Genomic DNA, 17,294 nt, shown 5'->3' on the forward strand with positions numbered 1-17,294 from the left:
GGCCTTTCCCAACGTGACCCCCAGCCTAGGGAAATACAGGAGATGGGTTCCCTTACCGAAAGGCAGTTCAAGAACAGGGCTCAATGTACAGCCCTGTGAATTAGCTCCAGTTTTATAGCGTTGCATTTCTCTGCTGACACACATTTGACATGGAGAGCCCTGTACGACTGGCAGACCTTCAGATTATGCTGCCTGGTTAAACATTACAGAGTAAATGGAAGAAGAGTAGGAGGAAATGCTGCAATGCCAACGATGCACATGAACTGTGCGGCTATACGAGATACAGAGTCCATGTTGCCTTCATGGCATGATGGGTTAAACGTGTGCTCATACTCCTATAAATAGGCTCACATAGTTGTAGGTCATTTCTCTGCCCATTGTGCATTAAATCAGCGTAGAACTTCCTTCCTTTCTTCCTTGCTATACAACCTCCTCCGTTCATTCTACCATGTAAAACCCCTCAGCTGACCCTTTCTAGTATGACGCTTTATAACCTTTGCCATGGAACCATGTGTGATGGACCCGACCCGCTTGAACACCGAACACGTGCACCAAAAAGCTGCGCTAAATGTGATTCAATCAAATCTCAATTTGCTTACACTTTATGATTTGGCTGTGGCTTTAAACTGTATATCTGAATTCTTCTGCTCTAATGGCAATGTTCTCTGCTTTAGATTCTCCCTGATCGTTCTGATAAATGTACTAAAGAAAAGGGGCTCTCCCACTGCTTCTTAATAAGCCTGGGGGCTTGTACATCAATGTCGCATCGCAATCACTGCCGCCGATTTGGGAGCATTGGGCTGTTGGTTATTATGTTGGATGCAATGATGTTTTGGGCATTTGGGCAGAAATTGATCATGAAATGATTTGTCAGTATGATTTGAAACCGCCAGGGTGTTTCCCATTTCAGACATGTGTCAAAACAAAACCAAGGCTATGATTTAGCCTAAATTGCGGTATATCCACGTTGATTCAGGATTAGGGTATGGCCCCCCTGAAAGATTCCCAGGATGCATTCTGATGTACAAGCCCTATAGGTCCCATTCATTCAAACTAACAATAATATGTATAGTAAAAAAACAGGTGAGTGAACCTTCCTCCCCCCCTCAAATCACACACAATCTCACAGCCATTTATCTGAAGGATGGCTGTGCCCCGCCCCTCAAAGCCCTCTTCACGGTCACATTTGCCCTTCACCTCAATCCAGCCCCTAAGTCCACTATGAAGTGTCCTTTGATTGTGTTTGATTGAATACCAATGTCTTTGCCCTTTTTGTGAGTCGTTTGAACCTCCCTCTCCTTCCTTACCTGCTTTGTAGTTGGTGGTTGGGAGAATTAGTTGGACTACGTGACTAGATGTTGTTTAGATGGTAGATCTTTCTTTATTATGCAAGGTTATTAGGTTTGTTTGTACAGCCCTTTTATGAAAACTACAAGCTCCCAGAGCTTCACAGGCGCTGTGAGCCCTGTAGTTTTCATACGGACTCACAGGGCTTCACATACCCACCAGTGAGGCTGGGAGGAAACTGTGAGAACACACGGAAAGGAAAGCCCTGCTGTATTTTATATTGAGGCTGTATATTTTACATCACGTTTCCTCAACTCGTTTACTTTAAGCTCACCAACTGAAAAATGGGGTAGTGTTGGTTATTACACAAGCTCTTCGAAAGCCTTTAAAATCGAATACAAGGAATGGATATAAGAGGAGGCTCATTAGGCCTGGCTCATTAAATCCCCTTTTAACTGAAGCTGTATCCCCATTAAGCAGCTCAGACCTTACCTGCTCTTTCAATTGACCCTATAATCTATTCTCTGATACAGTAGAATGTTATGTAGGGAAAGTGGTCAGTGGTTACACACCTGGCTGCTTTCAATACATATGATATTGCCCTCTGCATGAATCCACCACCTACGGCACAATTAAAGCCTCAGCGCTTCCCAGCCAAGGAGTTTCCACCTTTCAAAACATTAACCATCTCTCCGAGTGAAAATTGGTCCATAATTGACCTTTTTGTCACTGACTTGGCGACTCCCGGTAATTCAAAGTTTGCGTGCGTGTCTTGTCTGTCAACGCCTAAAAAAAAGTCTATAACCAAATGTTGTTCTGGCCTCTGTCGCCTTGCCTTTCTCCCTCCCTCCCCCAACCACAGCCGCTAAAACCCTTCAGATCTTCAACATCGAGATGAAGAGCAAGATGAAGGCGCACACCATGACGGACGACGTCACCTTCTGGAAGTGGATCTCCCTCAACACGGTGGCGCTGGTCACCGACAACGCTGTGTACCACTGGAGCATGGAGGGCGACTCGCAGCCCATCAAGGTGTTCGACCGCCACTCCAGCCTGGCGGGCTGCCAGATCATCAACTATCGCACGGACGCCAAGCAGAAGTGGCTGCTGCTTATCGGCATCTCGGCCCAGGTAACGCCTCCCTTCAGTGAACCGAATCAGGTTCTCGTTGGGCTGACATAAAGGCTTTAGTGTTGTTGGCAAAAAGACGTTTGTATACATATATGAAGCCAGATCACCAATTGGACTGGGGTAGAATGGCGTCAGGTATTACCTGAACTGCCAGTTTGAAATGGTATTTGCACAACCTGATGGTTTTGTTTCATTCACGTAGCCCTTTGGTTGGATTGGCCCCTGTGTTGACTTGTTATTCATGTGTCCTCTCCTGCTTCAGCAAAACCGTGTGGTCGGCGCCATGCAGCTGTACTCCGTGGACAGGAAGGTGTCCCAGCCCATCGAAGGCCACGCCGCCAGCTTCGCCCAGTTCAAGATGGAGGGCAACGCGGAGGAGTCCACTCTGTTCTGCTTCGCTGTGCGAGGCCAGGCCGGAGGAAAGGTGACTGACCGGCGACGTCCATGATGACATTGCTGGGAATGGGTTCAAAGGGGCGGAGTCATACGCAGACCAACGTGTTGTAGCTTTGCTCATGGTTTTTCTATCCCTTTCCAACCAGCTGCACATCATCGAAGTGGGGACACCACCGACTGGCAACCAGCCATTTCCAAAGAAAGCAGTGGACGTGTTCTTCCCCCCGGAGGCCCAGAACGACTTCCCTGTGGCAATGCAGGTATGGTGCAAGCTGCTCATTCGACAGGACAGACCGCTTTGCTCTTGGCATCGGAAAACAAACGGGCCTGGCACAGACATAAACCAATTCTATACTGGAATACACTATCACAGTTGGCAAAAAAATACTTTTGTTGTGAGTCACATTTATCCTATTTTCAGCCATGCGAGATTAAATAAGCAAATCATTGACCTCTGTTGGCAAATCCAACACAGTTGCACAAGGTCACTGAGACGGGTCTTGTGTGTTTGGGTAAAGGGGGGTGTCATAAATATTTGACCTGTTAAGCCCTTTGAGACTGTAATGGTAATTAAGGGCTATACAAATAAAATTGAATTGAATTGTTTGGCGTGTTGATTAATTGCCCCAGAAATTATTGATAATATTGCCGTTTTTCAACTAATATAATGATAATGGCAAAATAATGCACATACACCCTTTCGAAGATCAATAAACATTTGTTACTTAGGCCTACTCTGCTAAATATATATAATATAATGTATAGAACGCCGGCCATTATCGGGAAAATAAGCCCCGACAGGGCGAACAGGCCAGTGCCTTGCTTCGCCCTGAAGGGGCTTATTTTCGATAATGACCAGCGACGTTCTATACATTATCCCGCTTATTACACGGCTACTTATCAAAACGAAAAAATAACTTCACATGGTGTGTCTTTCTACAATTTATTCGTTAGCAGCATTCGCAGTGTTGATCAGCAAAGAAATAGTCTGCCAAAGACGTTGACGTTGCCTAGCAACGGAAGACGCTGGGGTTGACAAGTTACCGGACTACTATCTATGCAAGTGAACCGAGCGTTCCACGGGATTGAGAAGAGCCGTGTAATAAAGGCCTATAATATTTCTGTTTATGGCATAGATTTCTTCTCAGATTAGGCCAATAAAGCAATGATTTAAAAAAAAGGGTGCGAATGGAAATTATTGCGGCCGGCAAAAGATTATTGCGCAATTAATTGATTTATTGATTATCGCGACAGGCCTATGCACATCTGATATGTATTTTGTAAGATTGGTATAACTGTACCTTACTATTCTATTACTACATAAATTCTTGAAGGTACTTTGGTAAATGTTGTTCTTTTTTCCAGGCAAATTCATATATGAAGGTCTTTATCAAATTAACTTTTTCAGTACTTGTACTGATCTGATTATGTTCTCTCCTGGCTTCTCAGATAAGCTCCAAACAGGATGTGGTCTTCCTCATCACCAAATATGGCTACATCCACCTGTACGATCTGGAGACAGGCACCTGCATCTACATGAACAGGATCAGCGGGGAAACCATCTTTGTAACCGCACCACACGAGGCCACCGCCGGCATCATCGGGGTCAATAGGAAAGGACAGGTACGGCCTTAGAAACACCATGGCTATGTGCGACTCTGTAAAGGATCTGCTGCATGCATAGTTAATGTTACAACACTGCTGTTGCTGGAGAATCTGTGACAATCAGAAATTGTCTGGCCTTTGAGATAGTTCAATTTTTGGGAAGGTAGAGAGGAATCGCTTGCTCAAGACGGTTAGTTTGCATCTAATTCAATCCAAATTTCAGACAACCCCATTCTTTAAAAAATATTTCATCCACTCAAACATCGACATGTCCTTCTATACGAGCCTTTACGGTGATCGCAACGACGAAAACATTGTCTAGTCCAGCCTCATCATGCATGCTGCAGCCTCTCTATAGTCCAGTGTAGTGTTTCACGCCGAGAGGAGACTGTGTAGGGGTCTGGCTATCATTGTGATGTTGCACCGACAAAGAGGAAATAGGATCCAGCCAGCTGATGAATAATGTTCCATCCACGCCACGCTCCACATGAATAATTAAGTGAAGAGACGAAAGTCGATATAGCGGAGTGGCCTGGGCGTCTGTGATGGGACAATCGGCCCTGTGTGTGTGTGCGCGCAACAGAAAAAACCCAACTAAAACATGCGCATGCCAACGTAGACGGAGGCAGTGATCTTCTTCACAATGGACGGTCTCCTCGGTTGCTTTTCTTTGTCCCTTCTGGCTCTGGTTTAGTGAAATGCATAGACATGTTGAATGTCGTTCCTGTTTTTACAACACCAAACGATGCTGTTGCTTTTGTGTGTCCCACGCTTTCTGGAAGAGCCTCCCCGAATCAGCCATAGGATCTGCTTACAGAAAAAATTGCACTCAGTTGGACTGAGGGACGAGTGGTCTCTGTGGGGAATGGCGTCTTGCTGAAGACCCAGCCTAGTTAGACCCAGTAGACTGCTTTGGGTTTCTCATTATGAGTTGGAGCACCTCCAGGTGGGTGGGTGTACTCTACGGCTGGTTCTGGTGATCCTGACACTCTAGTTCCAGTGATGATGGGCATTGCAGAGCAGCTCCATCGAAACAGAATAACACCACATCTTGGAGAGTGTCATGGATGGAGAGGTAACGCTCCAGCAGCTATCTAGCAGCATGTGATATTTAATTTGGAGACGATTGCTGGTGTCCTTAATTTCCCTCCTTACCACCCGCCCAGCCCTACCTGTCACCAGCAGTCTTGTTGACATAGTGCGTGTGTACGGCAGGACGTGTTTGTGTGCATGCGTGTATGTCAGGTTGTGTGTGTGTGCTTGCCGTTTCTGGGCCAGTGCACCATTCGATACTGCAGCTCGTCTGTCATCGGGGTCTCCATATCCTCTCGTCAGGAGAGCAGCCTAACCTCCGGCTGCCACCCGCCGACATTAAATTGCGTCTGTTGGTCAATAATGGTCAGCCGGGACCGTTTTATAGGACTATACGGAATGACAGAAAGGGATGACGATGGGACGGAATTGAGTCGTTGGGTCTTTCGATGTCAATGGTTTACTTGGCTTCCCCCCAAAATGTTTCCTCTACCCTCTGACTCTGTCTCTCCCGTTCCCTCATTTTCAAATGTCCTCAAAGAAAGGGCCTCGCCCCAACCCCAAATCTACCCACCACACAATACCCTCATTCCCTCTCCTCCCCCTCCCCTCCCCCCTTACCCTGCATCTCTGTTACCCCCTCTCAGTACAAAGGGGAGTTGACCTTGCTTTACTGGCAGGAAGAATGACGTGAACTCACCCGTATTTAACCATCCAGGACCACTGACCTGCTTCTCTTGTTTGAATCTTGAGCTCCACCCTCTCAATTTCCCCCCCCATCTCAGCATCTCATTCGACTTGTTCTCCCCACCCGCCCTCATCGGGCTACACAACACTGAAGCGATAGACTGATTGACTGAATAATAGCATCTCGACAGCCCTCGAACCACATTAGATTGGCACGCCTGTGGTGTTATCCACAGGTATAAGAATAGTTGAGGTGTTTGTTTGTTGACAGTCTGTCGAGATGTGAATCAACCATGATTTTCTTGCATCTCAGCCCATAACGCGGTGTATGTGTGTTCTGAAATTGGGTAGTTGGCTAGCTATTGACATCCATTTTGTATTTAGCTGTTCTAATATTTGTCTTTTTCAAGCAACTCATATGAACTGCCCTGGCTAGGTCGTTAGCTACCATAGTGGCCGAAAACAAATAAATTCACATGTTTCGATTCTGTACTAACATTCCATTTACAGACTGAGAGGCTTCTAGGTACATGCATGCAACCGGGACAGCACTTCATGTTTATTCAGAAGTGAATGCTTGGGCTACGTTCCAATCAGTCCCCCCTACTTCCTACACTTGCCCTCGGGAAATTATTGAAATGTAGCTCTGCACCCAGAATTCTGAATTTTCTTACTGCCTAGAACGCAGCCTCCATCTTTGCTCAGTGTGTGACCATGCACAGTGGGGTGTTTATACAGAAACAAGACTTTTGGATTTCTTCATTCGGGGACACTATTGGAGAAGACTCCTTAGCCAGGGTCGTTCATATGTACACAAAACTAAGATTCAGCTGTGGGAGCTGCACTCCATCCAACACTCCATTTTGAATATAATGGATGTCAATGGAAGAGTGCCCATTTTCGGAATGTGCGCGCACCGTTATATGCTGATTTTAACAGTAATCATGACTGATTTCTGTCCTGAACCTATTGATCTAGGGTCTTGGAAAACCGGCCAAATCTTTTAAGCTTATTTCTCGATGGCTATCTTGTCGTAAAGCCAAAGAAGCTTGGTAGGTGTCTTGGGAATATTAATCCATTGCATTGTTGTCACAGATGTTGTCTTGCTTCCTCTGATTGGCCACTAATCCCGCTGAAATTAAAGGGGGTTGATTGTGAACATAGGAACAGATTGAGACGTTTAATTTATCTGTATGAGGAAAGGCAAACACTACTGCGGATGGTGTGCGTGCGTGTGGTTGTAACTTGACCTCACTATCAGACCTCTTACAACCACTTCACAGAGGGACCCTGGCAGAGCAGCACACAGTAGTGATCAATATTGGATGAAAGGAAAGCTGCCTATAGTTTCTGTCAGGCTTGGGATGTCTCTATTGAATTAACCTTATGCTCCTTTAGCTTGTTCTGTTGAACATTGTAAATGACTGACACTTCCACTTGTACATTTTACAATTAACTCTGCACCAGATATGTCCTATTAGCCTCTAAGTCAGGCATTTGTTTAATAATAATGAATCATTCAATTAATTATTTTATACATCAATTAATTGAATTAAGCACACCCAAGGGCTTTTCTACGCATGGGTGTTGGAAGATATGTCCTAATCCACACATATTAAAGTGAGTGTGTGTGTGTCCCAGGTGCTGTCGGTGTGCGTGGAGGAGGAGAACATCATCCCCTACATCACCAACGTGCTGCAGAACCCCGACCTGGCGCTGCGCATCGCCGTGCGCAACAACCTGGCGGGCGCAGAGGAGCTCTTTGCTCGCAAGTTCAACAACCTGTTTGCCGCCGGGAACTACTCGGAGGCTGCCAAGGTGGCGGCCAACGCACCAAAGGTAACCACCGCCGCCACCACAACCAGCCAGGAGCCTGGTCTCCAGGTTGCTCAGCCTTTCAGCTCCATAGGAGAGGAAAGAGGAAGTGTGGCTTGACTGCTGTGAAATTAACAAGAGCCGGTCCTTTTTATTTTTAAATTGTAGGTGTAGGGGTTAAAGGTCTTGTTGGTATTCTGTAGGATGTGATCTGTGAATTCTGGGTGCTGTGAATTCAAATGATTATGTTCATCATTGTTGATTCAACAATAGTCTATAGTAATACGCTGTTTCATCCTTTGTTTGGCAGTGTTTTGCATCTAGCTTGATCTCTTCTTTAATCTTCGACACGTTCGCCACTTCCTCAATGCATTCAAATGTCTGACAACAGGGAAGCGCTCTTAGCCCGCTTCCTTCCTTTGACTCCTCCTTCCCGCCTCTCTCTGCGGCTCTCCCTCCCCCTGCAGGGCATCCTGCGTACCCCGGACACCATCCGGCGCTTCCAGAGCGTCCCAGCGCAGCAGGGCCAGACCTCTCCCCTGCTCCAGTACTTTGGCATCCTGCTGGATCAGGGCCAGCTCAACAAGTTTGAGTCCCTGGAGCTGTGCAGACCGGTGCTGCAGCAGGGCCGCAAACAGCTGCTTGAAAAGTGGCTCAAGGAAGACAAGGTATCGCACTGATGGCCCCTCCCTCCTCTCCCTCCCCTCCCCTCTCGCAGGAATAGTGGGGGGGATGGTTTGGTTCTTTCCCAGCCACTAGTGTGTTTACATAACTCTGCCGTTATCTTCGATGATGTCAGACTGTTATGCAAGGCTTTTAGAGTTTTGTGTGTGTGTGTGTGTGTGTGTGTGTGTGTGTGTGTGTGTGTGTGTGTGTGTGTGTGTGTGTGTGTGTGTGTGTGTGTGTGTGTGTGTGTGTGTGTGTGTGTGTGTGTGTGTGTGTGTGTGTCAAACACACACCATTCCCTACACGCCAGTAGTTGACAGTGTTGTGCTTCCTGTGTCGCACAGCTGGAGTGCTCGGAGGAGCTGGGGGACCTGGTGAAGGCAGTGGATCCCACCCTGGCTCTCAGCGTGTACCTGAGAGCCAACGTGCCCAACAAGGTCATCCAGTGCTTTGCTGAGACCGGGCAGTTCCCCAAGATCGTCCTGTATGCCAAGAAGGTACTTGTGCTGCCCCGCTACTGTGTGTTTACTTTAAGCAGTTCCCGTTTGCTCTGAGGATTTCCTGTGCAACATAGCGGTTGACAAATAACTGGTAGCTTAGTGCTTAAGCCTCCTGTATTTGTAGAACTTGTGTATTGTCGAAATGGGATCATCCTTCTGTAATCCTATGTTTTTTTTTTAATCATGGGAATATCAAGTTGCAAGCTTTAATACGGTTCGTAGTTATTATTTATGCTGTTATTATTACCCTCATGGACCTAAACCTCATAAACATAACACAGAAGTGTTGGTATACAAACAAGTTGTCTGGTTGCAACAGTGTGTGAAGAGGCCGGTTTAATGAGCGGTGTCCTGTGGTTCCAGGTGGGCTACACCCCAGACTGGATCTTCCTGCTGAGGAACGTGATGAGGATCAACCCGGAGCAGGGCCTGCAGTTTGCACAGATGCTGGTGCAGGACGAGGAGCCTCTGGCAGACATCACCCAGGTAACGACCTGTGCCCACTGGCTGTAGTTGAAGGTTGCACAAACCAGCAGACTTGTACAGACAGTACTCCTACCCTATTTCTTACCAAACGTTTTTTGTTTCTCAAGCTTGCTTTATAGGGTGTTACTATACAGTGTTGCAATGTCGTAGAAAAATGTTTCCAACTGTTCTAGTGCTGAATCTTGCAAACCCTTAAACGCCTTATATTCAAAATAGTGCAATTAACTTGATCAAAAGTTAAAGGTTGATGGTTGGCTGATCTGGTGTTCGACTCGCTGTGCTCGTCTTGTCCCTTTCAGATCGTGGACGTGTTCATGGAGTACAACCTGATCCAGCAGTGCACGTCCTTCCTCCTTGACGCCCTGAAGAACAACAGACCCTCAGAGGGACCCCTGCAGACTCGCCTGCTGGAGATGAACCTCATGCACGCACCACAGGTAAGCCCTCGCGGCGACTCCCCTGCCCGTGTCTTCCACAAAGTGCTCCCCACTGCGTTGAAACAAGACAAACGTATAGAACCAAACAAAAGAAATACAATTTCCACAAGTACACACATCCACTGTGCACTCATACTGTCCTAAAATACTAAACCGAATATGATGAGAACTCGCTCTAATGCGCCACCTCACAGCGCTCACCCATGGTTCATTTTTGTTTCCCCTTTTCCTTTACCAACGTCTTCCAGGTCGCTGACGCCATCCTTGGCAACCAGATGTTCACCAACTACGACCGCGCCCACATCGCCCAGCTGTGCGAGAAGGCTGGCCTCCTGCAGAGGGCGCTGGAGCACTACACAGACCTGTACGACATCAAGCGGGCAGTGGTGCACACGCACCTCCTCAACCCGGAGGTGAGCCTCCACCGCAGGGAGTCTGCTCTGGCTCCCCTCTGTAATTAAGACTGTTCCCATCCCTGCTCCCGCTGCCAACGTTGCTCTCCAGGCGGAAAGATGTGGACGGAACGGCAGGGGTGTTCACTGTAGTCAGTGCTGTCTGAGGCAAGCTTTGCTTGCGTTGCCTGGTGATCTCCACGGCGGGAGAAGAACAGCTCACTGCTTCTCTGTGGGGCTTCTTTGTCATAGTAACCTAGATTCCATGCTCAAACTGGAAGTAGATGTTGAGGGTTTGAAGATGGGGGACTGTAATTGGTCTGTTTTTAAATTCATCCTGACACTAGCCAGTCTGTTTTACTCTACATGGTTTTGTAGTACAACAGAAAACAAGGACCACAGAACAAACAGTTTGAAGTTAAAGGTGACATATTTTTGAAAAATCTGCGTCTTCCGACATCACTAGTGGGCGTGTCCACTAGGGCTGGGTATTGCCAGGTACCTCACAATTCAATTTGATTCTTTAGGTTTTCATTCGATTCGATATTGATCCACTTGCTTCGATATTGATTCAATAATACGTGCAGATGACAAAAATACCTAAATATTATTTAGAATTAACCATTTCATAATGAATCAACCATTTCATTGTGCTTTAGCTAGCAAAAGGGGAATACACCATTGTATAGTATTGTTCCTGAGCTAAACTTGCAGCATGAAAGTAATAATCATAACATGGACAAATGTAAAATGGCATGTACATTTAGACATACTCACTTCTAGATTACAATGACTGAGTATTGTTCTTTTTTTTTTTTTTTTTAATGGAAATAATCGATTTCAAAAAATTCTGAATCGAAATTGAATCGAGAACAAATAAATTGCAGTGCGTTGATGAATCAATATTTTTACCCAGCCCTAGATGTGTGCTGGGTAGATGAGCATTGTTGCTTCGGTCCACTTGGTAGGCTGGTAGAATGATCTATCCAGCACACATCTAGGTAGACATGCCCACTAGCAGATTTTCAAAAGGGCTAATCACACTCACACCTGGTGGCATAGTATGTCCCCTTTCTCGATCTCCCCCACTCTGACCAGCAGCATCGGTCTTTATGTGACTAACCCGTCCTCTTTCCTTCCCCCCCCAGTGGCTGGTGAACTTCTTCGGCTCCCTGTCGGTGGAGGACTCCCTGGAGTGCCTGAGGGCCATGCTGTCGGCCAACATCCGGCAGAACCTGCAGATCTGCGTCCAGGTGGCCTCCAAGTACCACGAGCAGCTCTCCACGCAGTCCCTCACTGAGCTCTTTGAGTCCTTCAAGAGCTTCGAAGGTGTGGCCCAGAACCCACTGCTGCCTCAACGTTTTCTCTTCCTGCAACCTCTTTTAACCTACTTGTCGACCCGGTTTACTGCTTGCGATAAGATATGAGGTCATCTTTGTGAACGGGTTCATGCAGGAGGAAGCGCTGTATATGAAGGGAAATTGCGGCCATCTTGATATGATTTTTCTTATGAATGGTGTCCTTGGGTACCTTGATGGGCACTTTAAAATCTCCTATCATTATTATGGTTGACCCCTCATAGTCGAGTAATAAATTGCAGGGCTTTTGGCCAACTAAGGATAGTCAGTGGAGTGGAAGCATTTTGTGTTTTGATAAGCGCGTGCTTTCATTGTTATTATAGTCTCCTAAGGTTTCATTGTTTTACAACAATGAACGCCTGCCAGGAATGCCGAAAGAGGAATTTAAGGCCACATATGTGGTCTGGTATTTAACGAATCACAGATCCCTATTGCAGCTTCAGTACTTTGTACTGTCTTCTTAAAACAGGCTTTACTAGCCTTGGAGGAAGTGAAATTATCTGTAACGGTCAAAGGGTTCTCTCCCTATTGACTCATGCAATGGGTGTGTTTATGTAAATCCATCCAGCCGGTCAGTAGTAGAACACCATCTGGGCAGGGCAGTGAACCACTAATATAGGAGTACCTGCATATCAACCCATCCACCTCAGAGCTTTAATGCCATAGGTTGACCACGTCTTCAGCTGGTCGTACCTCGTATGGTAACCCTCCCTCTCTGCTGCCTGCCTGCACAACCCAGGTCTCTTCTACTTCCTGGGCTCCATTGTCAACTTCAGTCAGGACCCAGAGGTGCACTTCAAGTACATCCAGGCGGCCTGCAAGACAGGCCAGATCAAAGAGGTGGAGAGGATCTGTCGGGAGAGCAACTGCTACGACCCAGAGCGTGTCAAGAACTTCCTCAAGGTAAGCTCCGCTAGAGACAGATATTTGGATGCACAGATCAAAACACTGGAATAACAGTATCCTGTGATTAGGCTGCATGACATTGTTTACCAAAGCATTATTTTTTCTCAATTCCTTTCTTGCTGTGTTTATTTGACTACCTGGTAGGCAAATAAAGGTAACCCTGCAGTGTCAAACCTCTGGGGTGGTCCAACAATTTAGAGTTCTGTAACTAGTGTATCACATTTGCCTATGGTCACTTTGAAAAACAAACTCAAATTCAAACAAAGGGAGTTTCAAATGACCCTTTCACAAATATGACTGATTCCACCATCACTTCCGCTTTTCCAACTTGTTAAGTTGAATTTGGTTAAAGTCGCCAATCCTGACCACACATATTATCTTTTATGCTTTTCCTATTTGTCTTTGGCAATGGCAGGACATGTACAAGGTAAATGGATCCACCACCTCCTCTCCCTCCACACAGTCAAAAGCCCCCATCTCCCTCTCTGTGTTCCTTTTATTTCATCCCTACACTGTTCTCAAGCCTTAGGATTTGGACTAAGCCATGTATGGCGGTGTATGGACACATACACCATAAGCCATACACCCACCAGGGGGTGTGAGTGTGTTTGTGTGTGTAGTCCCTGCTAGTAAAACACTCATAAAAAATTACAACTGCCCCTTCCTCCCACCTGTAGCCAAGTTCCCTGTTGAATTGAAAAAGTCCTCAGAAGGAACGTGCCAGTGCTTTAGCTATAGGCACTTTGTGAGATGTAACGTCCTAGGTGTGTAATCAGTCACTTGAGCTCTTGCCGTGGTCTAGTTAGTCGTCGTCCAATGGTGTGTCTAACGGGACTCCATTTCGAGTCATTGAACCCTCTGGGTCTCAGCGTGACACTTGCTGGCGCTGCTTGTGGGACAGTGTAGTCTGGTGCCGGGTAGCACTGGGGTGGGGAGTCTGCTTTACACCTGTGAGCAGGATTAGGCTCCCCGCATTGTGGGGGTGACTTGAAGTTTTGCATTTTAAATGTCGCTATAGTCACTTGTTCGTCGTCCGTTTTAATTGTTAAGAATCTTGAATTATGTTTCGGATTCACTCCAGCACCAATTTGTGTGAAAAAAGAGATGGTATCTCGATTTCATTTTCATGATTTAGCTGCAGCTAAATTTAGATTCAGACCCGAGTGGAAAGACAATTTGTTTAACTGACTGAAATATACCAACTGCTACTGTCTTTGAAGGAGTAGGCGTAATTACATTTTTTTTTAATCTTGAAAGAAACTGCGACTGTCTTTTACAGTCAGACTGGAAAATCTCTGTCTAGAAAACTGTAGATACACTTTCTGTGCTTTAGGCTTCCAATGCTGCCAAACCTTTTTTGCATTGGCCAGCGGAATCAGCGATACATTTTAACCTCTTCATTATTGTCTTGCATGCCAACAAATATTTGTTGCTTTGGGCCATTTTATCAAGCCTTTTGGGAACAAGAAAACCCATTACTCTTCTGTTGGCATAAAATGTCAAATGACTGAAACGTTGTGAGATTATTTTGGTGTGTGTGTGTACCAGGCTTATGATGATGCTGAGCTGACGTTGTCTTTGTTGTTGGTTTTCTGACAGGAGGCCAAGCTCACAGACCAGCTGCCACTCATCATTGTGTGCGACCGCTTCGACTTCGTCCATGACCTGGTGCTCTACCTCTACCGGAACAACCTGCAGAAGTACATCGAGATCTATGTGCAGAAAGTAAGTCCCAAAGCGTTGTCAACCAGTATAGAGCTTATTATAAAGCGTCCGCGCATCATGTTGGCCCAAGTCCAGGCAGAGTTTCTACACAAATGATGCGGTTGTTTTATTGATCCTGATCACTGACTCCCTCTGCCTGGCTTTGTTCCAGGTCAACCCCAGCCGCCTCCCCGTGGTGATCGGGGGTCTCCTGGACGTGGACTGCTCAGAGGACGTGATCAAGAGCCTGATCCTGGTGGTCCGCGGCCAGTTCTCCACCGACGAGCTGGTGGCCGAGGTGGAGAAGAGGAACAGGTAACCGGCGTCTCTGCGCTCAGAGGAGAATGGACTGCCTTTTTTTCCCTGTTCCGCATTAAAAGTGTCATTCTGGCTCCGGCTGCTGTTTCATAATCGTTTGACTTTTCAGAACATGTTTAAAAGAAAGCAGATGTGTACAATTTTTGGCTTAAGTAAATGTTCTCAGCGATTTTGGTTTATTTGGAGTCGTTGAATTTTCCACGTTGGACGCCACTGTAATTTCCCAGGAATTTGACCTTCCGCTAAAATGAGACCCATTACAGTTTACTAGACCACATAAAGCGTTCCCATCTGTCCTGGATCTCCCAATCGCGGAACCGCTCTGGACCAGGTCTGAGGTGGTCGGTCGATACAATCAATCGACCCAGTCCCGTCAGACCTCCGTCTCAATCCAGCCCTTCTCGCCTCTCCCTCCCCCTGCAGACTGAAGCTGCTTCTGCCCTGGCTGGAGGCCCGCATCCACGAGGGCTGCGAGGAGCCGGCCACCCACAACGCCCTGGCCAAGATCTACATCGACAGCAACAACAACCCCGAGCGCTTCCTGCGGGAGAACCCCTACTATGACAGCCGGGTGGTGGGCAAGTACTGCGAGAAGAGGGACCCCCACCTGGCCTGCGTGGCCTACGAGAGGGGCCAGTGTGACCAGGAGCTCATCAATGTGAGTCTGGCTCCCCATCCCTCCCGTCCGTACTCTATTTACACTTACTGGATTGAACATTCGTTACGCCCGTGGCTCTCTGTAATGTAGCAAAACAAGTGATGTCTAAAATCGTTGTTGTCGTGCTTTCCAGGTCTGCAATGAAAACTCGCTGTTCAAGAGCCTGTCCCGCTACCTGGTCCGCCGCAAGGACCCCGAGCTGTGGGCCAGCGTGCTGCTGGAGACCAACCCCTTCAGGAGGCCTCTCATCGACCAGGTGAGGGGACCGGGGGGAACAGTCACAGCCTTAGTGTGCGACCGTGGCGTTTGACCACGTGTTATTGACCGTGCGGCATGTGTCTCTCCCACTAGGTGGTGCAGACGGCCCTCTCCGAGACCCAGGACCCGGAGGAGGTGTCGGTGACGGTCAAGGCCTTCATGACGGCCGACCTGCCCAACGAGCTGATAGAGCTGCTGGAGAAGATCGTGCTGGACAACTCGGTCTTCAGCGAGCACAGGTACATTCAGGGCTTTCAGCAGACGCTTTTATCCAATGCGACTTACAATAAGTACATTTTGTCAGAAGAAAGAAAAACAACAATATATCGCTGTCGGTACAGTAAAGATGTTCATATGAACAAGTGCCAAGCACAATGGCTAGGTTAACCCATTCCCCGTATGCAACAAAGATAGCTGGGATAAGACAATACACATTGCTAAGTACTATTTAAGGTACAACCATGTCCACATGCAGCGGGTGAGGATAATGAGTGAAGAGCTTTAATTGAGTCCTCGCACGTCATTTGAGCAATGTCCTGAAATCCTCTCTGTATTTCTTCTTGCTCGTTCCAGAAACCTCCAGAACCTCCTGATCCTGACGGCCATCAAGGCGGACCGCACCCGCGTGATGGAGTACATCAACCGGCTGGACAACTACGACGCGCCCGACATCGCCAACATCGCCATCAGCAACGAGCTCTTTGAGGAGGCCTTCGCCATCTTCAAGAAGTTTGACGTCAACACCTCCGCTGTGCAGGTCAGCCAATCGCTTCTTTCCCTTGTCCCAGTGTCTTTTATGTTTTTGTCTTTTTATTTTTTACAGTGATGCAGAATGGATTGCACTTGTATAATGTTTTTTGGAATTATTTTAATTATTATTTTATTCCTGATTATTGCATTTGATTGTAAAGGCAGGTTGTACTCATATTATGACCTGGGTTTTCTGCAGGTGCTCATCGAGCATATTGGGAACCTGGACCGGGCCTACGAGTTTGCGGAGCGCTGCAATGAACCGGCGGTGTGGAGCCAGCTGGCCAAGGCCCAGCTACAGAAGGAGCTGGTCAAAGAGGCCATTGACTCCTACATCAAGGCTGACGACCCCTCCGCCTACATGGAGGTGGTCCAGGCCGCAGATCAGAGCGGTGGGGACCCCCGACGACACGTGGAATTATAACATCAGAGATGAAGGACAGGTAGTCGATATTCCCCACAGCATTCCCTGATACTGTGGCCCCTGGGTGTTCTAGGTAACTGGGAGGACCTGGTGAAGTTCCTCCAGATGGCACGCAAGAAGGCCCGCGAGTCGTACGTGGAGACGGAGCTCATCTTCGCCCTGGCCAAGACCAACCGCCTGGCCGAGCTGGAGGAGTTCATCAACGGACCAAACAATGCCCACATCCAGCAGGTCTCCAGAACGCACCTCCACATTTACACTGGATTCCTCTCGAGTTGCCTTACCGTGGCCGCCGGCTGACCAAACCCATGGGACAGGATAGTGTGATAGATTGACTCCCAGCCGAGAAGGTCCTGGAATCTTATTCCCACAATGGCCGAGGCCTAAATGTGGGCAATCCTTGAGCAACATGCCCGAACCCTTCCCAACGACAACATCTGAATTCTGTCCCCATCTCTGTATAAAAAGTAGACTATAATCGTTC

The 17,294-nt window shown here is 47.3% G+C and overlaps 1 protein-coding gene across 1 annotated transcript in view; it reads left to right on the forward strand.

Annotated features, from left to right (window-relative positions):
• The window catches only part of cltca (clathrin, heavy chain a (Hc)), a 33,349-nt gene that overhangs the window by 9,176 nt on the left and 6,879 nt on the right, over nt 1–17,294 (forward strand). The window contains exons 3-22 of the mRNA XM_079738612.1: nt 2,150–2,418; nt 2,681–2,842; nt 2,961–3,074; nt 4,264–4,437; nt 7,780–7,977; nt 8,421–8,621; nt 8,964–9,116; nt 9,483–9,605; nt 9,905–10,042; nt 10,291–10,455; nt 11,583–11,763; nt 12,532–12,695; nt 14,298–14,423; nt 14,575–14,717; nt 15,144–15,378; nt 15,512–15,634; nt 15,730–15,875; nt 16,210–16,393; nt 16,586–16,778; nt 16,884–17,041. Of these exons, the coding sequence (XP_079594738.1) occupies nt 2,150–2,418; nt 2,681–2,842; nt 2,961–3,074; nt 4,264–4,437; nt 7,780–7,977; nt 8,421–8,621; nt 8,964–9,116; nt 9,483–9,605; nt 9,905–10,042; nt 10,291–10,455; nt 11,583–11,763; nt 12,532–12,695; nt 14,298–14,423; nt 14,575–14,717; nt 15,144–15,378; nt 15,512–15,634; nt 15,730–15,875; nt 16,210–16,393; nt 16,586–16,778; nt 16,884–17,041 (3,350 nt within the window). The remainder of the gene's footprint in view (nt 1–2,149; nt 2,419–2,680; nt 2,843–2,960; nt 3,075–4,263; nt 4,438–7,779; nt 7,978–8,420; nt 8,622–8,963; nt 9,117–9,482; nt 9,606–9,904; nt 10,043–10,290; nt 10,456–11,582; nt 11,764–12,531; nt 12,696–14,297; nt 14,424–14,574; nt 14,718–15,143; nt 15,379–15,511; nt 15,635–15,729; nt 15,876–16,209; nt 16,394–16,585; nt 16,779–16,883; nt 17,042–17,294) is intronic.

The sequence above is a fragment of the Pollachius pollachius genome (genome assembly GCF_949987615.1).
Source record: "Pollachius pollachius genome assembly, chromosome: 6".
Lineage (NCBI taxonomy): Eukaryota > Metazoa > Chordata > Actinopteri > Gadiformes > Gadidae > Pollachius > Pollachius pollachius.